Source organism: Condylostylus longicornis, unplaced genomic scaffold, assembly GCF_029603195.1.
Source record: "Condylostylus longicornis isolate FDR11 unplaced genomic scaffold, ASM2960319v2 ptg000004l, whole genome shotgun sequence".
Classification (NCBI taxonomy): domain Eukaryota; kingdom Metazoa; phylum Arthropoda; class Insecta; order Diptera; family Dolichopodidae; genus Condylostylus; species Condylostylus longicornis.
The window spans coordinates 972461-997327 of record NW_026577973.1 but is presented as its reverse complement, the minus strand read 5'-3'; the positions used below and the strand labels follow the sequence as shown (position 1 = coordinate 997327).

Below are 24867 nucleotides of genomic sequence, written 5' to 3'. Positions count from 1 at the left end.
TGATTTCCAAAAAATTATTTTTAAAAAAAAAAAAATTTTTATCCCTGAAGTACCTAAATCAAGATGGAAAACAATAAATATTTTATTTGAATGCTTTCAACCATTACAGATTAAGTGTCATATGTAAGATTTATTTGAATTATCGTTTATAATGTTCACCACCAAAACATTTTTAAGATCAATATTATTAAGATCAAATGCAAGCTAGAAAACAAAGCAAAGTACATATATGAGTGGAGTGTTTAGACATCAGAATGACCTCAGTACTGGTAAATTCAACACTCAAACTCATAAGCCGAATCACATAGCTATAAAATACCACTAAATACAAATCATATAAAGACTATAGATGAAAGCTACATTTTTAAAAAATTAATTGCATTATCAATGGGCAGCAATAAAATGACACCTGCTAATACAATAATGAAATGACCTAAAGTTGTTAAAAATAATTTCAATACTTTTTATTAGTCTTATTATTTTAAAACTCATCGTCCTTCATAAATTCCATGTCAAGAAAATAAACCATAAGTCTCATAAATTTACTACACAAATCAATATTTTATTCAAGCGGAAATCACGTAAACTTCGATTTAATTCCATATACCGATAACAAAGATCTTCTTTTTTATATTTTTTTACAATATTATCCTTTTTTCTTTTTTCCTTCTATTTATTCCTACATTAATACATTCTTAGTTCCAGCATAAAATAAAAAAAGTACTTTATATCCTGTCAAAGAAAAATATAAAAATTTCTGAAAAAAAAAACATAAAATTCTGCTTTAACACAAGAAAATATAAGCAATAAGTATCCTTACTTTCTTCAAAATATTCTACGCAAGATAGTAAAAAAAGTCATGAAAATTTGTTTTTATGTCGCGCTTCAATTAAATTTATGGTTAAACGCTTAATAAACAATTTCAAAAAGGTGTTAAGTTTTTAATGATTTTTTTTTTGTAAAAGTAAATTATTTTAAGAATCTTAATCCTTCATAATCTAAACAAACTTTATAACTCCTATTTAAATACACACACACACACACAAGTATTGAAGGAAAAAAAACTTTTTCCTCAATTTTGCAAATAAATCTTTTTGTTTTGTAATTTTCATTCAAGTTGCCACCTATGAACAATATTTTTTGTTTTTAGAAATGATCAATCATTATTATTCAACTGTATATGTGTATGTGCATATGCTGTCATGTCATAATGAAAATACTTTATTATAATATTATATATATGTGTATTTTCCTGAACATATGAACATTTGCATAATAATAAGAAATTGTGTTCTCGAAAATCGCTTTAGAGAAAATTTTGTGTCAAACTGAGCGCATAAAATTATCACTTATTATAATAATATAAACATGATATTTACATACGTATTTTATATATAAATATGCATATAGTCGTTGTATGTGTTCCTTCTTTGAAAATCATGATAATTTAATTTATTGTTTATTATCCAATAAAATTAGTTAGCCGTAATAGACGTGTGACTATTTTAGATATTACATTGTATACGTACACATAATATATGTACATATATGATTTTTATATCTAAGAATAAAAGGAAATTTTACAAAATTGTATTGTACTATCATGTTATTTATTAGTTAACATATAAAAGTACAAATAATTTATGAGTAAAATTAATAATTATTAAATATTCAATCGAAAAAATATGCTTTTGTTATCCTAAATGTATGCAATTTTAATAATTTTAAAATACGTTCTAAGTTATGCAATGTTTTTTGAAATTCGTAATTATTTGCAAAACAAAATTTTCCAACAACGTACACACATTAGTTACGCTCCATTTATACGTGTTCAAACTACTCATAAGCGTATATGCGTAAATTTTAAAATGGAACAGTCTTTTTCCGTCAAATCAAAAATAACATTTTCATCTATCTGATACTCATTTGCTCGATATGGTGTGCTTGTGTTCAGTTTTGGCTAATCACAATTAGTTTCAATATGCAAACGAAGCACAGATATTATTTATTTCAAATATTATTTTAATTTCAAAAGTCTACTTAAAAATTACAAGAATTATTTTTATTTAGCCACGTGAATACTCAGTTTCAGATATTTTAAAGATTTATTTAATTTACAACTATGCTACTTTTAATATTGCATTAAATATTAATTTTAAAATATGCGAATCGTACATTTCGTGGAAACTGTATGTTATTTGTAACTATGTAATTATATGTATTTTTATTTACGTTTTTAATTTTAAGCAAAAATATATTTTACATAGAAATCAAAATCGAACTTACATTTTGATAGCATGATAAAGTTACTCTTAATAAGCAGAAAAACACAATTTTTAATAACCAATTTTTTAATAAACATTTTTTCGATCAATTATAAGAAAATTAAAACATTTTTTCAAGAGTCATGATACAATCTTTTTCACTTATAAATTACTTCATTAATTGAAAGTTTCACTAAAGAAAATTCCTAAAAATTTCTACCTAATTTCAGATAATAATATATTATATCCAATTCAACATAATAATAGCTTAAAATTCTCTATAATTAATTATATAATATTTAATAATGATGTATATATTTTGTACAATAAGGTTTAGATAATAATGCCTAATCTATATAATAATATTTAACCTTATCCAAACTAATCTTTATTATCGAAAACATTATAGTGTCGTTTAATAAAACAAAACAAAAAGTTGAACAGCAAAAAACAAGGAGAAAGAGAGCATCGAAAAATAAGCATTACTTAAACTGACATAATTAATTACCTTATAAGGAATTTCCCTCAACTCTTTCACACAGTCATCCACAGAATTCTCTTCCATTTTGGGGTTTGATTTTTTGTTCTTTCTGCTTCTTCTATACATCTTTTGTCAGTCCCATATTACGATTTTTATAAATTTCTGTTAATTATTTCAACTCATTTTCTTAATATTTTTCTTAAAATCTATTATAAATATATATATATATGTATATATATGTATACGTAGATATAATTGTTTTTCGCTTTTTTCTTTATTCCAAATTTATATTAACTTCGTTCTCTTAATTGTTTATGTATATATACATGTGTGTAATACTTTTTTAAGAACAGGAAAATTTCTTATAAGGAGTTAATAAGTGTATATTTTGTTATAATATCCTTTCACACCAAACAATGGATGTATATATGTATATAAAATGTTATCTCCTATATAATGAAAATATGTAAGTGTAAGAAGAAAATAAAATGATGCCTCATCATGGTGTATGATACAAGAAAATAAGGACCAAACCGGAAGCAAAGGTATAATAAAAAGTATAGCAAATTATTTTGTAATCCTTTCTATATGTTGCATATTCTATCGATATATACACAAAAAATTTCATATATAAAAAATCATATGTGGTCAGCACATAATTGATTGTAAGCTTTTAGTTAACATACATGGAAAAATATAAATTTGGCGCTTAGTTGAGTTTCGTTTTGTGCTACCCGAATTCCCTGAAAAATACAACAATTATCCGGTAAATATAAGAACTCAAACATTAAATTTTGAGCAATTCCACAAATCAGTTCGGTAGATATGGTAAAAAGTATGAAAACAGCCCTTTCGATCTAGGAACCTTTATGTTTCCAAAAAATTTAAAGATTTATTGTTTTAGCACCCCGAATTTAAATATTGAGGTTGAAGAAAATTGGTTAATTATTTTTCTTTATATGCCTAAAATGTAAAGTCGCTCCGCAAAAATATCCAGTTCCTGAAGTATCTCAAAAGTTGATCTATCCATGACATAGCCGGAATAAACTCACTTTAATAATTTCTTTAAAATCGGTTCAGCAAACCTCTGATGACTTTCTACAAATAGTATATTTAAGCGTCCCTACCATGGAGAAGTGCTTTTAGACCGAAAACTCCGATATGCAAAATTTGATGCCATCACATAACCTCCCTTATTCTATGTAATGCGGCCGACATATATACATATAAATATTATTATGACTAGAAATGTATTATGTATTGAGATAATCCTTATTATTTCATAAAATCTAATTACAACATCTCAGCCACAGCTGGTGATGTCTTTTTTCATCTTCATATTGTATTACAATAAATGTTATACAAGTATACTGATTTTAGTTTATACACAATTTGAGTATTGATATATGTATACATATATTGTGAATTCTAAATATTTTAACAATAAAAACTTAAGAAATTTATTAATATTTTCCTTAGAATTTTATATGTATATAATATACACTTGTATATAAATTGTATTATATAGCCTATAGGATTATGATTTTATAAACAAAAGTAGATATTTCTAATATACTTATATAAAAGAACGTCTTTTACAATAAACCATGTTTATAATTTTATATTGTATACTAAATATTTTCAAAATTATTGTATTATATACAATATGTGTACATATTATGTACATGCATATTCAGTGAGTATTTATTATAATCCTTAATTAGAAAATTTCATCATGTATTAATGAAAAATACTGATTTTATTAAAATATGATAACATTTGTATAGGTATACCAATACAATATTTTACATTATAATCGGTTAAAATAGATTTGCAATAATATAGAAGACATACATCTAATCTGTATAATAATGATCCAATAACTATAGTTAAAATAATTGATTGCCTACATTTATTCTATTTTAATGAATGTTATGTGGTAAATATTTTGTGTAAATAACAAAAAATAAAAAAAGACTTAATATTTTTCTCTCGTCAATAAACTTTTGGAAATTGAAAATTAAATACTTTATATTTTATAAAAGGTAGGAGTTTTTCTCTTAATTCTTAAACAATAACGTAGAAAATGTTAGCAGCTGGTGCATTTTCTATTATTTTTAATAATTAAAAAATTACAAAAAAAACTAAGGAATGTTTTTTGGTTTTCCAATTACACAAATTCAAATAAAACAAAATTTTCAATTAGATTTAATTAAATTGTATTTAGGAAAATAATTATTGAATTTACTGGTATCTATCTTGCGAATCGTAATTGTAAAACATTATATAAGAATTCGAAATGAATTTCAAATTTTTTATTTGTTATATTATGTAATTTATTCGTAAAATTTTTGGTAATCAATTACAGTGAATATTTGCAATAATTATTTAGCAACTTATAAATTGAAATATAGGTAGATTAATGTTAAAGTTTACATACAGAAAATATATACATTTCAAAAATTTTAAATTAATTATACAAAAATATTAAATTTATATTTTGTTTTACATATTTTTGAGTTTAATTAAAACATTCTTAATTATTTTACTGTAAACATATAAATTGCAATATGGGTTGTACAGACAGAACTCGGTTTATGAAACTGCTTAGATATTTAAGTGAAGTAATATGGTTTAAAATAAAATTGCATTAAGCTAAATTTTTAAAATTTCAATTAAAAGAAGTTCCTTCAACTTTAGTTTTTTCTAAATTGCTTCAACTAACTTTCCTGTTATTATTAGAGACGAAATTTTTTTTAAGGATGGTAAGGAAATGCTATTGTTTAAGAAAAATTATTATTTATATAAATAACCTTAGTTTATCGTTGTGTTCAACGTTCGATTTTAACTTTCTGTATTCTGTAATTTGAAAAAAAATATTCCAAGAGCAAAATTTTAGAATTTATTTTTTTTTATTTCCAAATTAAATTTACAAAAAAAAAATGGAGAAATTCTATTAAATGGAATTTATTTTTAGTAAACTTTACTTTTTATATTATACAATGGATGCTTCTGAATTGTACGAATAGTTTCCAGTCGAACTTAAATATGAACTCTATGTATTCAATGAATACAGGACCTCTTCTTACATTATTTTTGCGTATACTACGTCTATTTAAAATTTAAAGTAGGACTGAAACCATCTTGATGAAATTTTATATTAATCATATTTTAGGACATATCAGAACTCGGGAGCTGCACCTTTTTTCGGGCTGATTTTACATTTTTGTGAATTAAATAAAAAATAATCAACCAAGTTCCTTAAAATTTAATATTTAAATTCGGGATGTTAAAACAATGAAAAGGAAATGGGGATTTCTTGAAATTTTATATTTGAATTCTGGTTGTTGACAAAACTAACGAGCGGTCTTTTCAAAGAATTTGAATAGCGCAAAAGGAAACACTACTAAGAGGAATGTTTTATGTTTTAACTGAAAGTTTAATAGTGTCTTTAAAATTGAAAAAAATGGTTAAAACGCATTTTCATAATCTTTCTGAAAACTTTAATAATCTAGACAATAAAAATTGCGGTCGATTATGTGCTGACCACATCTGATTTGGTTTTTATATTTTTGCTACAATTTCGGTTTTAATTAATTTTTAATGAAATAAATTTTATTTTCGACGAATATTTCGCTTTATAAAAGTAAAATAATAATAATTCAGTTAACTCGTATATGACAGAAATACAATTTTTTCCCATAAGGAGCTTTTAATAAATTAAAATTTTTAATGTTACAGCTCAACTACTGCTTTTCAGGAAACTTTAAAATTAAGTCGAAATGATTTTTATTTTGAAAATTCTCATTTGTTGCACAAATTTTCAAAGACGAACTTTTATAAAAACTTTTTTACATTAATTTTTTTTTTTTGAAAACTTATTTTGATTACATTTAAATACATTAATATTATTTTAATTCGTTTTTCATAATAACTCAAGTAGTTCAGGGTATTTTTATAATAGTATAAATGTATTTTTGAGTTCTAACTAAAGTTCTTTTGTTATACAAATAAAGGCTTATATAATAACGGTTATACTTAATTCCTCGTTTTTTTAAGCTACATTATTGCTATATATTTCCAGGAAGTTATTTAAAACGAAATTAAAACAGTTTACAAATATTTTTACCAATTTTATTTTCTTTTTCAAAAATGCAATTGAATTTAATGTTTACGTTTTTCTACTTTCTTTTTTCCAGTTTTCAGAGTTACTTGAACGAGATGTTGTGGCAAATAATTCAATGTATTTAAGAGCAATAACCGTATTTGTTCCAACAAATAAAGCTTTCCAGAATTATGGAGGAAGCAATGTTGAAGTTCTTTATCATATGTGTAAGTATAACGCTTTTCTTAGAAGAAAATATTTAGATTAAAATTCTTTAAAATTTTGTTCTAATTTATATTCCGACAAATAGTTTTATCCGTATATGAACGTATTATCGAAGTCTATCTTAAATTTGTCACTCTATTTCTTTTGCGATATAAATAGATATATGCATATATATTTTTTCAAAGGTTAGTTCTGTGTCGAATAAAATCGGATTATCAAAAGGAAATCAGATTACTTAAAATGTTACGTTTCATTTATGGCAGGTATCGCAATAACTTTATTTACTTTGGGTTTGGTAAAAGCACTGATTCAAAAACCTTCTCCCAAAAAACACTCCAAAACTCCAAAAATAATATAATTTATAGTTTAGAAACTATAAAGGCTTTCAAAATAATTTATCAAATAGTTTGTGTATTTAACATCTCGTTTCGCATCTAAATATTTTCATAGAAACAATTTGCTCAAAAATTTTCAAATTTCAAATACTATTCATGCAATCCATGTGATTCTTAAAAGGAAAGCATGGAATTAATTTAATCAAAAGAAAACAATATTTTCGAATAATATTAAGATTTTCATTAAAATATTGTATAAGGTTAGATTAATATTAAAAATTGAAGAATTACCCCGTTTTCTTCTAATTTGTTTCACACTAGAACTGCAAATCTGAAGAAATTACAACTCATTTTTAAAATCATGTATGATTACTTATTTGTGCATAAAATCTTTTATAACTTCCTCAAAATACACAATTATAATTTACTTATAATGCCTAGAATATTATTAAAATGATAATGCCTAGAAATATTATTAAAAGTTCAATAACTCAAATTAATCAACTTTCTAAACGTTTAATTACAAAACAACAAAAATTATTCTGAATTATTAATAAATTCTTTTGCGTCTCAATATTTACTTCAACTTCGTTTAGATAAACTAAAATAAGTAAAAAAAAATTTTTTTCAAAAAACTAAGATCCTCAAAAACATTTTCAAAAACATTATCAAAACGTGCCGTGGCAATCTTAACATCAACAATATTTAATTTTTATCAAAAACTAAATTAAAATTCTTCATGACCTTGCAAAAAATACCAGAAGAAAATAATTTTCTTAAAAAATTTTTGGAATAATCAAAACTATAACTAAAGATTTGTCACGTTTTTAGCACTTTTCCAAAAATTTTTTGAAAAAAAGTGCTTATTAGTTTCACTCTGTCCGTCCGTCCGTCCGTCCGTCCGTCCGTCCGTCCGTCCGTCCGTCCGTCCGTCCGTCCGTCTGTCCGTGTGTCTGTTTACAAAACTTCTACATTCTTAAAGATAGAAAGCTGAAATTTAATACGTACATAGATCTTTACTAGAAACTTATTTTCTTAGAACAAAATTTTTACCTATCTCCCCCCCTCTAGAAGTTATACCCCCCCAAAGCACTAAAAATGGCCTATTTTAACTATTTGTTGCAATGAAACCATAAGCATTTTTGAAATTTTGCAAACGCAGAAGGGCAGTGACTTGCTTCCCCTACCGCGGTATACTATAGTTAAACTTTAGGAAAACAAAATGGCCGTTCAAATTTACCGTTATCTAAAGTCCTTTTTTTCCAAATTTTTCATGTCGTTTTTCTTCTAGACCCCAGACTATAGAAGCTTGAAATTTTAGGAGCTTTTAGACATTAACAAGTAGTTCATTTCGTTAGAAGAAAATTTTTTTCCATCTCCACCCCCTCTCAAGTTATGGCCTCTTGAAATTTGTGAAATATGCATTTTTGACACCTTATATTTCTGAAACCGCAAGTTTTTTCAAATTTCTATAAACGCAAAAAGTTAACAGTAAATTCCATGAAATTAAAAAATATAATTATTTTTCTTAACTCACACAATTAACCCTTAAAATCGAGCACTATGTTAACCCCTGTTTATATTAAATTTTGCTTTATTTCAAAGACTGCATAAATGGTTCATCCTAAATATATGCAATCCTAGAAATAGTTTCGTTTATAAATGAAAATAATTTTAATAGTGTGGTGGATATACATAGACTGTTTTTAAAAGCAGTATTTTCACTTGTTTAAGGGAAAAGTGCTACAATACAAACCATTGGTTTGACCCAACTTTATTTAATTAAATTTTTCTTAATAAAAAACAAGAACTAAAAATTATAATTTAACAATTTTGCTTAGCACAAACAATGAAATTTGAGCAATATTCAATTAACTGATTTAGAAAACATTGGTTTAACTATTTTTCAAAATTGATTTTGTTGTATGACTCCATTATATTACAAAATTAAGACTAAAAGAAACAAGACACTTAAGCTAGCTATCGGGCATCAAAAAAAGTAAGAAAATTTATTATGCGCAATCAGTACAACTTCCTGCCATTTAACTGAATTTATTTTATTATATCCTTTCACTTTTTATAATCTTCAACTTTTCTACTTATTCTTCAACGAAATTTAATGGACCGAATCCAATTTATTTCACAATATACTCGAATATATATAACATTCCCAAGAATATTGATATTTGAAACAATATTAGAGTTGAGGAGTACAGTTTTCAGAGAGCTTTTCTGAATTTATACAATTTACTCTACGTATATATTTTATGCTAAAATATTTTTGAGAAGAAGAAAAACATACGCACATTTAAAATACAAAATACATGCTTCTGTTTTTACCGCTATGAATAGTAAGTTTTTTTTCTACGTTAATAATAACATTAAAGTAAATAGTTCTATATGAGTTTTCGTAAAAACATGTGTGTGCGGTATACGTAATATGTAAATTGTATGTAATCATATCATGACGAATATAAAATTTGATTTACCCAAGATGGAAAAACTTGTTTACCCAAGCAATTTCGTACTATGATGATTATTTTCTGGTGTTTTGTACACATGCATATATACATACAGTGAAGACTTAAGTACATATTATACAAAAGGTAATTTAGGTTTGATAGAAATTTATTTCTCCTCAACATCTATGATTTCTTTTTCTATATAAAAATCCTTTTTTTTTTATTATAGAAATCCCTGATTTAATTTGACTTTTTATATAAAATTCATGCATATATTGATATACATATATCCATTTACAAATAATAGCTGAGAGTGTACAAATGGGATTTCTATATTAGTATTATGTCATTTTTTTTTCGGGAATAATAATAAGAGTTCCTTGGTGTCAATGAAAATTGGTGATGATAAGCAAATAAATAAAAGAGCATAAATTGCGTAAGGTCCTTCCTATAATGTCCTTATATAAATTAAAAATACATCAGATAATTTGTATTTGATTAAACAGAAAAATTAGTTTACTTAAATAGTTTACTTTAATGAGAAAATGAATAAGGAATGAAATTGAAATTCAGAATATTTGAGATAATTTTTTACACATGTTCTAATTAATTACCAGGCCCAAATAATTTTCTTTTTAACGAGAATAGAATTCAGTTTATAGTATAACTTTCATAATATTCAATATCAATTCTAACGATTCTATTTATTCCTTGATTACATAGTTTACCACAAGTTTTATCATTGTTTAAACATTTTCTGATCTATGTAATTAAATTGTTACATGGCAAATACTTGAAGCGCTTCATCATATACTATATATTTGTATGTACTATTCAATTTGACACTACTATCATCATTTGGTTGACAGTAGTGTTTGGTTGGTTTAGTTGGTTTAGTCGCTTGAACGGACAAATAACTGACGATTCGATGATAGTAAGTCACTCAACTAGTGAAATTACTGAATTATATATTTTAACAAACAAATCTCTCTTGTCTCTCATCTTTTCAGGAAAAACAATTCGTTTTTGTTTTGATAATCTTTTCAATTTTATTTTTATCATTTTTTTAGTAAAATTGAAGAGAAGTTCTATAGTTCTTAAAATTAACTGAAAAGACAATCGTAGCAACATCCTAACAAGTAATTTTTAAGTAAACTTATACGAGTACGCTTTAATTTTCGTTATATAATTAATTCTACTTCTCTATCTAAACTTTTATAATAGAATTTTTTATGAAAAAAACATTATGCTTGTATAGTAGTAGAGAAAGCTTAGTTAATCACCTACATTTTATCAATAATGTACGCAAAGCTTATTTGAAATGAACCTTTTGTCATATTGAATGTAATTCAAGTTATAATTTCTTATTTGAGTAATGAAATTAAAATGTTTTAAAAAGCAAATGTACCATAATGTGAACAATAAATTGGAATCTTAAAAAATCCATTGCCTCAACCAATAGTAAACATATCGAGACTTTAAATAATGCTTAAAGTTTTCAATTGTTGCCTATAATATTTTCCATTCCATTTAAAGTTATATACTATTAATATTAGCAGTATAAAATTTCAGAAGTACTTTCAGCTTATCTTAATAGAAAATGATGGTTATAAAAACTTTTGAAATTTTGAAAAGTGCTATAAAAACTTTTAATTTATTCTCGTTATACTGCGTATAACACATAATGCACATAAATTTTAAGTAATTATTTTTAACAAGCTACTTAATATATATTTAAAAATAAATGTTTAAGATAGAAAATTTATTATTATAGGATGACATTTAAAGCCTCTTTTAAATAAATGAATAGATATTTGTGGTTCAATCAAATAAAGAACAATTATACTAAAATTCAACGAGTTTTTTAAAAGAATCTATTATTTTCAATTGTTTTATTTCTATAATGTGTATAATACAAACGTGAAGGTTTATTGGCAAACCAGTATTTTTTATATAAGTACACATATTTTGCGTAAAGAAAGCAATTTTTGTTGTTACCCTAAATTCATAATCATTTTAAACAATTCCATTGAAACTAATTCCATATAGGAAAAACAGAAGAATAATAATAGTTTTTATTTTTTTGAGTGACATTAAATTTAAATTTAATATTTTTCTGCAACATATACATAAATATTGTTTTATAATATCAAAAATTTGAAAATTATTGTTTACCTTCGCTCATATTTTCATTTCCATTTAGTTTTTTTTAAAATTTCAATTTCATTTCTATTAAAATTATTATTTATATATGTACAATATTTATCTAAACTTAATTTGAATTATGCCTCTAATTTCAAAATATTATTTATAATGTCTCCACCATGTCATATAAATATATAAAAATATTCTTTAGAACTATCACCAAAATTAGGTTGCCACCATTTAATTTAATATTATTGTTGGAAAACCTGTATTTGCGATATAATAGAAATTTTAAATTCTATAAATGATTTTTACTGACAAAATCGAATATCAAAAATTTTTTAATTAAAATTATTTTCCAATATTATTATTAAATCATAATTTCTTTGTTTTTATATGTATGTGATCACAATAGGTATTTGAAAATATATAATTTTCAGTGACGTTTCCATACCTTTTATCTTTAATATATAAAAAATATTCAAAAACTATACAATAGCAAATTTTATACAAAAAAAAATCCTTCCAAAATTAGGAATAAATTTTATTAAAATTAGTGGTAGTTCTATACCCAAAATGTTGTAGGACAAAAGTTTCATACCAATTTTATAAAGATTTTAATTAAAAATTTAATTTCATAGAAAAAATTTAATTTTTAAAGAGAACCTTAAATAGCATAAAATATAGTTGAAATTAATAAAACAATAAGAGAAATTAATAATAAATAAAATATGTAAATATCCTTTCCAAATTTTATTTAAATTCTTTCGTATCTCTTCCAAAATTATGAACTATAGAAATTGGTTCAAAACAGTAACGAATTTAAAATTTTCGTTTTTTGCATGCATCTAAATAATATTAAAATTCTATTTAATTATGCGAACATGAAGGTAATGACATGTAATTGCAACAAATAAATGACTCTTGGTAATTTATTTAAAACAATGGCTAGAGTTAAATTATATTAGCGAAATTGGGTTCTATTGTTAATATTTTTATTGAATTTTAATTTTATTTAGTTGTTGTTTAGTCATGCAAAAAGATATACATTTTAAATATATATGTATATTGAATAATTTTATATGTACAAAACAAAACATTAAATTATTATGTTTATAATTACATATTGTATAAATAAGTGTAATATTAAAATAATAATATTAAATAAGGTAATTGTTAAATATTTTTGTATTTACTACAAAAGGTAAAACTGCAAGAAAATACGATTATGTTTTGACTTCTACTAAGTGGAAACAAACATGACTTTCGAAGAAATAATCTAATCTATACGGTGTATTAAGTGAATTGAAATGCAAATTTCAGAAAAATAAATTTTTGTTTATTAATAATCTATTCACATATTCCACATTAAATATACTTAAGAGTTTGTTGTTTAATTAAGGTTGCAAACTATGTAATTTCAACATACATGCACAATTTAATTTATATGTTATGATAATTAATAATATTTAATATATTATATTGTTTGGTCGCATCTAACTAAGGTTGAGTTTCTATACCCGACAATAATAAACTTTGTTTACGCTAAAATTTTTTAATATACGATTTAAATGCAATTTTAATTTAAAACGAGAAAAATACCCGGACGACAGACTATGACGTTATGTTGCCGTATTACCATATTAATTTATGCAAAATTTCAGTACAGTAATTTCAATATTTTCTAAGATATGGCCAAACTACTATTGAAGTTGTGTGGCAGCTACCACATGGAGTCAAAAAATTTCAAAGATTTTTGTCACACACAACAACCCTAACAATATATGTACTTGTTTTCACGAAATTCCATTATTATATTGTAGTTTCAGTAGTTTCTGAGATAATGCCAAATAAATTTTGAAGTTGTACGGCAGGTACCCGAACCAGTACCTCGATCATATCCAATTTCAACAAGCTGCAGACGAATTAACTTTCATATTTTACGTTGTTAACATATTTCTCGCATTCCAGGCACTTACACGTTCTCTAATATAAACAGAAAAATTCTTCAAAAAGATGCTTTATCAAGAATACGAGCATATCCTGTTTTCATTGTAACAGTTTCACAAATATGCAACTATTTGTCAGCTTTTTTGTCTCACACACCCTGTTTTTTTATTTTTACTGGAAAAATTAATATTTACCTATGGAATAGGGTCACAGTCTAAATAGATTTAAGTATAAATTTTGCTTCAAATAATTAAAATTTTATATGTTTTATATAAAAATCTTATATAACAAAATATAAAATAAAAATCTTATTAAAAATATTCACCACCGTATTAATTTCAAAATTTTATAGTATTTTTTTTCTGCTATAATTTTCTTATAATCTTTTTCTTGAACCATCATTACCCTTGCTATAAAAATAATCTTTATAACAACCATAATGATAATAAACACCATGTATTCAGATGAGTTTTATTAAGCTTCTTTACACTTCACAAATGTTGGCAAAATAAAATATTATAAGTCTACCATAAGAGAAAGATTCACAAAATAGCAAAACCAAGAAAAAAATGCGATAAGATTATTTCATTTTTTACAAAATACATTCCACATACTTACATCTTTAACCAATATTGGTTAGCATTGCCAGTGATAATAAAAAAAAACTATTCCTTTAACATTTTGAAATTTAAACAAAACATTCGAAGATGCTGTGCATATTCTTAGCTGTTACATATTTGAATAATAAATAATAAATTTTTGCTATTATTAATTAAATAAGTTGAGATTCAAACAGAGTAAATAATAATTATGAATTTAAGTCATTCCCTTAAACCATTTGAATTTAAGTTAGTGTGAATAATGAAGAATTTTTAAAAAACTAATCACGACTGACTCTTGGCAACCCTAAAACATTAAATTAATATATCGTCTGTCACAAATTTTCATGTCACTTGAAACAACCATTAAATTAACATTGTTTGACATTATAATAAAAGAACCAAAAATTACTTCAAGCATATTTTGAAAATATAAAAAATATTTTGTGAATAATTTTTAGAAGAAAATAAAAAAAAATCTAAAAAATCTTGTATTTTCGGTTTTTTTGTAAATTTTGTTTTACTCTTTTTCTCTTACTTAAAGTCAAAGTTAAAAGGTTTATAATGATTTCAAAAATATTTTTATACACTCTAATATATAACAATATATTATGGTATAACAAATACTATATTATGGATTATATATAAAAAGGATATGTGTATGTAAATTTGTTAATATCAAGAATAAAGTGCTGAGTAAAATAAAAAAATAAAGAAAAGAAAACACACCGATAAAAACACCAAAACATAATGGCTTCATTAAGGAACAAATATATACACATATAAGTTATAATCCTGATTAATGTCAGTGGGGTCCTTTCATTCTATATAATTTATAAATATAATGAATGGGTTTGAATTTTATAATTTTATGTGTACATATTTTCAACAACAAGCACAATAATTATTGGGATGAAATTATAATTGACTGATTTTAACGTATTCTTATTGGAATTTTTATATTTTCACTTTTATTTTTATTTTGTTAATATTTTGGTTTTTAATAATTATTATGTTACAAAAACTATAATGAGGATAGAATTTATGTGAGCTATAATAAGGATAGAATTATGATAGAATATTTGTGAACCAATGTGCACATGTACATGTATATTATGTGTGTTGTTTAACATCATTTATGAGCAGAATTATGTTATATAATATTTACTTTTTATGAATCTTTTTGAAATATTTAACTTATAATTTTGTATAGGGATTCAAAACTTTGCTATTTAAAATTTTTTATATTGTTATTTTGTGATCCTTGAAAAAAAATTAAAAAAAAATTGTTTAAAAAATTTGATATTATTTGGAACTTCGGTGTATTAAATCTGATTAAGTTGCTGTGAAAACTAATAAATTGGAAAAAATAGTTCAGGAATACTTACTTGCCTTAATTCTGGTTCAAGCAAGAACAAAACTATGAAATGGTTTTAATTGAATTTTGTTTTCATTTCTTGTGTTTCTCAGGCGAAAAACTAAAGCAATCATATTCAAATAGTTTTTTTCAATACCATTTCAGTGGCAAAAGTAAATATATATGCAGTCTACATGACATAGAACTACTAAAAGTGAACGAATTTAAGAAAATTTAATGGTGTTATTTGTATTTCACAGACTTTATAAAAAAAGAGATAATTCAAAAATAACAAGAATAATACGTTTAAATAACCAACTTTTTCGAAATTCAGTTTTTAGATTGTATTTCTATGATACGCGGTTCTATTCTATGTCACATAAGTTTAAAATCGGTTATTGTACTCAAGAGAGTAATATTATTTATGAATTATTTTTGTAAAGTAGTTTCCCATGTTACTGGTATCTCAATACCATAAATATATTACTGAAGAATCATATTTTAGCAAAATCGTCTAACAATTCGCATATAACATTAAAACAGCGCTATAATTGTTAAATGTAAAATACTTTTGCATCGATCAACTCAACTCAATTATAATTTTAATTTAAAAATTTTCAAATAATAATTTCCTCCTTTCCAAATATGTTCAAATTTTAAGCGTTATGAAAGTTTCATTTCATTATACTAATTAAAATTATAGTCCATACTATGTTTTCGAAGCAAAATTTCTTTTTTCATTTAAACTTTATTATATCTTTTAAACAATCATTTTTAAATTAGGCTAGAAAAGTTTGCAAAAGCAGCTCTGTAAATTTCTATCCAATATTTAAACTGAGAAGTAAATTTTTGTGTTGACTTATGCTTGACCATATATGCATTTCAATATTTAAATCATCTTTTTTCTTCAATTGAGTTATTGGAAAATTTGAATATAAAAACCAATAATTATTTCAAAGCAGAAGCTAACGATGAATATTGAACAAAACTTTAAAGCACAAAAATTGCATACCCTTCGGGGCTTTATATTACTTATCGTTTTTTGTTATTACTGTATTTATTTCGTTTAGTATCTTTAGCTTAGTGATATTGACTACCTTTTTAATACATGAAATGTTTTCTCAAACATAATTTATTGTGGACAAAACTTACATTAAATATAAATATAAAATTTTTATACTGCAGATTAAATAAATTTCACAGGATAAATAATGGTAGTACGCGGTATATCAGTAGCATATTTGTGTACAACTTTAAATTAAAAAAACTTTGCAAAGCAAAATAAACTTTTATGTTATTTTAGAAATTCATAAAGTATACTCAGAATTTCATTAAAAGTATACTCAGAATTTCTCATACCGTCACTCCGTTGTTCTTCAATTTATTTAATTTTACTAAACTATTTCACCTTATCCCGTATCAAAAAAATTAAGTTGTATTCAAAGGAAAATTAAAAGCGTTATGCGACAATGACATCCCAAAAATTCACAGAAGACAACTCACGAAGATTAACAGCATAATTATGAAAAAATTTTAGTTGAATGTATTCTCTTTGTATGACCTTTTTATTGGACTTATAAGATTACCCAAATAAACATATTGCAATCATTTATATAAAATCGAAATTAAATTTTTTACATTATTTTTAATTTAAATTATGTACGTATGTGTCTTTTTAAATTTCATATAATTATAAAAATTTACACAATTTTCAGAAAAAAAGTAAGCTAGAACAACAAAAGTAACACATTTCTTATGTAACATACAAAGCTGAAATTCCTTGAGAATTCATTATGTCGAAATGTCAATTTGGAAAACAGCACAAATAAATAAAAAAGTAACTTGCTTTTTCTATCGTGAAACATAAAAGTCGAATATAACAGTGACAAAATGCCTATGTAAATTAACTGGTGTTTTAGACCAGTTTTTCCCGCATTTTTGACAGTTTTTTCTAAAAGTTTTAAATTTTAGTTACTTGCAGACCATAATAAATTATTTATTTTAATAGAAAAACATGTTTTATCTTTAAACTTATTTTCAATTTTCAATTTCGCCACTTAATATTTCTGAAAATGTAAGCTTCCCTAAATTTCTATATTCTAAATTGTTCTATTTTTTTCCAACTTTACAGATCTATTTCGATCTATGTTGTTAATTGATGTATTATGCAACAATCAAATATGCTTTGATATGTTGAGATATCAGTGAAAATAATTTAATTAAAAGATCATTTTTCTAAAGGGCTTAACTTATTTAATGGAAAAGTGTTTTTTCAAAGCAATGATTTGATCCAAGGTTATTTTAATTCATCATATAATTTCATTCATTTATGTTCATATAAGCATAAAGAACAATTTAAAATAAACCTGATGTTGAATATTTTTCCATTCTTAATTTTTTCCCAATGATTTATATTCCTTTTGCAATTCAAATAAAAAAAGAAAAACAAAACAAGCACATTTTGACAACTAAATTATTTGAAATTGGTACAATTTTTAACCAAGGTTACCTGGCCATATTATATATGGCCAGGTATATATATCATTAATAATTATATAAACACGTTTTACGTTCATGTAAACGAAAAACCTAAATAATATTACACGTTATGCTTTCAAAATGTAAGCTATAATTTTCGTAATCATAAAATTAACATGAGACTAACCTTGAGCCAAAATATAGGTACATTTGTTTGTGTTTTTTTTCTTCTATATTGACTAATTTATATCTTATAATTTATACCGGCACAAGGTTAATAATATAATGGATTCTAAACAATTTACTTTATTTACATTTAATGATTATACAAGAAATTTTCAATAAAAAGTAGGAAAATCTTTGTAGGAAAGAAAAATAAAACTAAAATCTTGAACAACCCATCGAATCAAATTAAATTAAGGTATTGAAATTCAATTTCGTATTACGAGTAATACATCAATATGATTACTCACACTTGTACGAGTATATAAATATATATAATCACACGTAGAAAAATGTTCGCTTTTAGGGTATAGCGATAAAGAATTAATATTTTCTTTCCTTGGTAACCCATATACAACTCACGTTAAATTATTTTAAATTAATGTTATTTATATAAAACTGGGTATCGGAAACATTGATAAATGAGTAGGTGAACAGATGTCAATCCTCATGAATTCTATACATACATCCCATTTCATTAATTTTTTTTTTAAAATATTATATATCAAAAAGTTACATTGAGTGGAAATGTAAGGAAAAGTAAAATCACATTTTTAAAGAATTCAGTGTTCTTCCATAACCTGACGTGGTGAAGGTTACTTTATATTAGTTTTTATTACTACATAATCAATATAATAATGAAGGTAATTTGAAAGTAATAAATGGTATAGAGTAGTTTGGTTTTTGAATTCAAGTGAATAAATTTTAATGAAATGAGCAAAAATATTTAAAAAATTTAGAATTTTATAAAGTTTCCTGACAAAATCTTCTCTCATTTAACAAAACCAAACTATAATCTTCTATTTGTATACTCTAAATAACATTTTTTTCGGGATATTAAATTCGAGTCAAAAATCCTGCCTATATATTTTAAATTTTTGTATATTTTTATAAAATTTATATTAAATAAAGAAAAAATTTTCTTTTATTAGCTACAACACCATATGAAAAGGATCAATTACCGAAGCCTCCAACACCAGTTGTATCTGATATGGGTGGTAATCCCCCATTACATATAACACGAAATCGTGAAGGTGATATTTTTGTTAACAATGCACGTTTAATACAGGGACGCTCGGTTGTAATGCACAATGATATTGGAAAAAAGCAGGTAACTAAAAATAAATGAAATTTCAAACATACATTAGAATAATAATAATTGCATATATTTTGATAAATTTTACATAGATATAAATGACATAAAATACTCTTAAATTGCGTTGCTACATTATAACCGCCGTTAATAATTTGGATTCGTGCATGACCACATATTAAGATTATATTAATATTTACTCCAGGAGTTGAATTTCATAAAGGAAATTTATTTTATCTAAAGCAATGATTAATAAAACGCGAATATATTATAAACCTGTCTGAAGGCTAATATAAACATGTTATTATCAAATAACATTCTAGATATTCTTTTGAAAAAATCAATTCTTACAAAAAATTTTATTTTTAATTTTTATTCAAAACAATTCAAAACTTGTTTCGAATTTTGAAAATAATTCGGATTTCATCAACTAAAATTATAAAAATACATAATAAGATTCTACAGATAAAATCTTTTATTTCTCCAAGTAAAAATATTTTATATTAAAATTCAGAAAATTTAATTTAAATTAACGAAAATTCTCACGATTATTAAGAAATTTATTCAATATTCGTATTGGAAATTTAATTTTCTTATTTCTCTTTAATATTTCTTTGGTTTTCTATATAATAAGAGTATATTAAAACTGAACTTCCATTTTCAATACTCAACCAAATATGTATACTCGTACATATTATATATGTGTGTGTGTGTACAAAATCTGCACAAATTGTAAAAATGAATTACACACACAACAAAATGTTATTCGATACTGTGATTCTCTTATTTCAAGATTTTTTAAATAATTCGTAATGCTCGTAAATGTTCAAATAGCATATAGTGATGTTATTAAAAAATCTGGTAAAAAAAAAGTAAAAAAAAAAGAAGAAAATATAAAATAAGAAGAAAAAAGGATCAAAAAGTTTTTTCTTTCATTTCTTTAATCTGAGAAAATCCTTTTATTAGAACATCATCATCATGAGCTTTTAAGAAGTGTAAAAAATTTGTGATTTCTGTTGGTTGATTTTTGATTTTTTGTTTTATTTGTTTTTTTAATATTGGAATGTATTTTGAAAATTTTTGGTTTTCATATACTTTTTCTTATTTTTCTTGATCAAAATGATAAACTCTTAGAATTTTGAATTTAGATGGCATGTTTTCCTTTTTTTTGTTTTTTCTTTTTGTATTTTACTAATGGAATGATACGAACGCTTGCCTCGCAAAAACTTTTCTAATTGAAAATTTTCAATCTTCAAGAAGTGTAAGCATGAGAAAAAATGAGAAAATGAATTGATTTTCAGTACACGATTTTTATACATTCATAATCAAAATTAATTTGTCTTTTTCTTCTATTCTTGAGTAAAGATGATTTTCTATTCAGAAAATATTTGAAACCAGATGTACAAATTTTATATTAATTACAGCGACAATAAGATCTTTTTGTAATTGTAAAATCAAAGTCTGTCAAATATATGAAAATTATATGGGACGTATGCAAATGTATATTGTATAAATGCTTATTCTTATTATATATTTCCTTATTGTTAGTTTAGCAATAGTAAAACTGAATTTTTTTCAAATGATAATAATGATTTTAAGATTTCAAGTTGGTATTCAGTTGGTTGAAAATTTGATTTAATTTGATATCGTTCAATAATTTTCATTTTTCACTCTTTTAATTAATTGCCTAATCTCAATAAATGGGAATCCTGTTCAACAAAGAAATATAAAATGTTCTTGTATAAGTATTCAACTTCATATTCAGTTAATGCAACAAATTATATGTTTTTGCAAAATTTATTTTGTAAGAGTAAACCTCTTATGAATTATTAAAATTTCATTCTTTGTTTAAAAATAATTAATTTTTAAACTACAAAATTATAAATACAATGACTCATTCAAATCGCGTAGCTAAGCTGCTTACAAATTTTTCGAGACTTTTATTAATTTTATAAAGAATAGCATACCAATGTTGAGAAGTAGCATACGAATTGGATTTTGAAGAACTATTAAGTTATTATACTCAATACAACTGCGAATATCGATTGGAATTAAAACGTTAAAAGAAAATTTACATGTAAGAATAAAAATGATTATTAAATACTACAAGTGTAGTAAAGATTACCCCGTAGAAAATCTATACTATTATACAAAGATTTTTAAAATTAATTTGAAATTTTTTTTCACTTCATATTTCATTATAAATCCTAGCCAAGTATATATATATACTTAAAATATTATATAAAAACAGTTATATTAAACGGAAATATCATACTTTATAATATAAAAGTAAATTTCCCTTACATAAAAATATCAAAGGTTAAAAGAAAAATATTTTATAACACCTGAGTTTTCAATATTTTATTCCTTTTCTTTTTTGGTCTTATATGATTTTTATTCTTATTTTTTATACATTTATTATATTAAGATTTATTTTATTACATAAGAAAGTTTACTTGGAAAAGTTACCATTCTAAAGAACTTATAAAATATTACGTAAATTTGTGGTTTTAATTCTTATAAAATACATGCCGTAAAATATTTTCTTTTACTTAATACACTTAATTAAGGATATTATTAAGAAATAAAATATTATTTGTGAAAATAATGATGATAATTAATAATCGCTTACTGATTAAAAAATATTAATTAATATCATTAGATTATTTTATTACCTAATTAATTAAGTTTAATAATAATGAAAAAGAAAAAAGAATACAAGCTTTAAAAATATATTTTAAAAGCATAAATTAAATAAGCTAATTTTCCCTTTTATAATAATGCTATTACATACATATATTAATATATAAAATTATTTTCCCAGTGATTTAGCTTTTTAAAACTCAGCCATTTTATTTTTAAATATCGAAACGTGATTACTGTATTTAATATCTATAAGCAAGTATAAACCGGCACAAATAATTCTATATTTAGACTTTATAAATAATAATAATTTCTAAATTAAATATAGACTTTTATTATATTTGAGTTTAATTAATCTTTAAGGCCTATTATAAATGTGCATATGTATTACATAAGTACATAAATTTACACATTCATATGTTGGTTACATATGTTGGTTTCATAACAAATAGTAATGATGTATACATATAATATGTATACAACGTACAAGCATAAAAACGCAAATATATCTGTGAAAGGATATGTAATCAATGAATGTATTATGGAACATTAATTCATTAATAATTAGAAATACTCTAAGTGCATATGTACTTATTTTTCGAATTATTGTCGAATTTTACATAAAGAAGTTGGATATTATAATACATCTTCTTCTTTTCATCTGATACAATATAATGAAACATTACCATAACAAAATGGCGCTTAAAATTTATCGTTATCTTAAACTCATTTTGAAGAATTTTTAATATCGTTTTTCTTCTATATGGTGTAAGTTGTAGGAAACTCGGAAGTTTAGTACAGTAAATTATTAAATTCACAGGATTTCCTACCACCTCAAATTCATTCGGGTCAGTATTAACGCGTCTTTCGATTTTCATTTCTTGCTCATCCCAAATTGAAATAATTTGGTACATTTCAGAAAGTATTTTAAATAGCTATAGTTAGCTGACTATATTTTCAAAATATTATGTTAAGTTGTGCTCAAAGGAAATTTTCTACTTTATTACTTTGTAAACCATTGGCTTGATCCAAACTTTCTTTTTGTTTTTTTTTGGTATATGCAAGTTTTAATATTTCATAAATTTACTTTAAAATATAATTCAGCGATATTTTACCGATAATGCATTTTATTTGAAGTTAAACCAAATATCACGTACATACTCGTATTATCATTAAGCACTAACGTTCTTTTACGTACTTTTTACTCGGCATTAGTAGAATTTCTATGTGCCCTAAGTCTACAGTGCTCCTATAAAACCCTATAGTCTTCTTAAATGGTCATTATATTCCAGAAGCTCCTTGGCCAGTCACAGTCTTTGAAGAGAGCCTCCTCTCTGATTTTTTCCTTATACTCCCCATCGAACGATATGTGTAATATTGTTGTTAAATCAAATGATTATAATTCTTCCTTATAAAAATGTAGAATTGAATGTAATCGATTATGAAAACACAAAATCCGACAAGACTTTTTGTAAACTGGCAAAACAAATTCAAAATTTATCTTAAATGAGAAAAACTATATAAAAAAAATTATTTTTTCAATGAATTGAACCAGTAATAAATAATTTAAAAATTTTTTTGTTTTTAGGTTATGCACGTCTTAGAAGATGTTTTAGAACCACTGGTTACACTACAGACAGCTAAAACTGAAGTAACTAATCCGGATGCATTCTTATTTCTGCAAAATGCAGATTTTATGAACATCGACAACCATCGCTTAAGGTAAGTAAAATTTTAAAAAACTCAAAATCTTCTTCTGAGACAATTTCATGACTTTTTACAGCATTGTTTATTATCAAATTTCAAATTACATCAACATTAGTCAAACCGCGTTCTACTTTTCATTTTAAATTTTATATATAACCCAAACCACCTTTAACTAGCAAAAGTGCTAAATTTTTCTAGTAAGTTCAAAACTACTTGAATTTAAACTTGAATTTAAAGCCTATGATATTATTGATCATTTTATAAAACAAAAGCATGGGTTGATACTGTCATATAACGTTCCAATGAAAATTAACGTTTTGTAACCTTTCCCAATCTTTTGTCATTCAAAAAGTATTTTAATTAAACAAAACTTCATACAGCATTTTAATTCGTCAATAAATAAACCTTGTATTAGTAAAAATAATTTAAAAATATAATATTGAAACAAAATTTCAATATTATAATTCTAAGAATATCCCCTGAATTTTCCAAAAATTTACTAAATATTAAAATACAAATGTAATTTTTATCTTTCTATATATGGAATTTATGGAATATAACATAAATAAAGTTTGTAATTCTAATGATATTTTGAAATAAAGGCAAATAAAACAAAAACATTTCTAACTAAATTTTTGAAAAATTATTTTAATTGGAAATGTAAGTATCAATACAATAGGTATTTGATTACGCTTATACATAACCACACTTAAATAAAATTTTTATTGAAATCGAAAAACGAAATTAATTAAAAATACCAAATCATTTGGTTTCTAAAAATGCTCATAATAATTAAAATTT

The 24867-nt window shown here is 23.7% G+C and overlaps 1 protein-coding gene across 1 annotated transcript in view; it reads left to right on the top strand.

Annotated features, from left to right (window-relative positions):
- The first annotated feature begins 254 nt into the window (after nt 1–254).
- Nucleotides 255–24867, top strand: part of LOC129612354 (fasciclin-1-like) — a 123949-nt gene continuing 99336 nt past the window's right edge. Inside the window, exons 1-4 of the mRNA XM_055525914.1 lie at nt 255–269; nt 6945–7077; nt 19556–19734; nt 23948–24081. Coding sequence (XP_055381889.1) covers nt 255–269; nt 6945–7077; nt 19556–19734; nt 23948–24081 — 461 coding nt within the window. The remainder of the gene's footprint in view (nt 270–6944; nt 7078–19555; nt 19735–23947; nt 24082–24867) is intronic.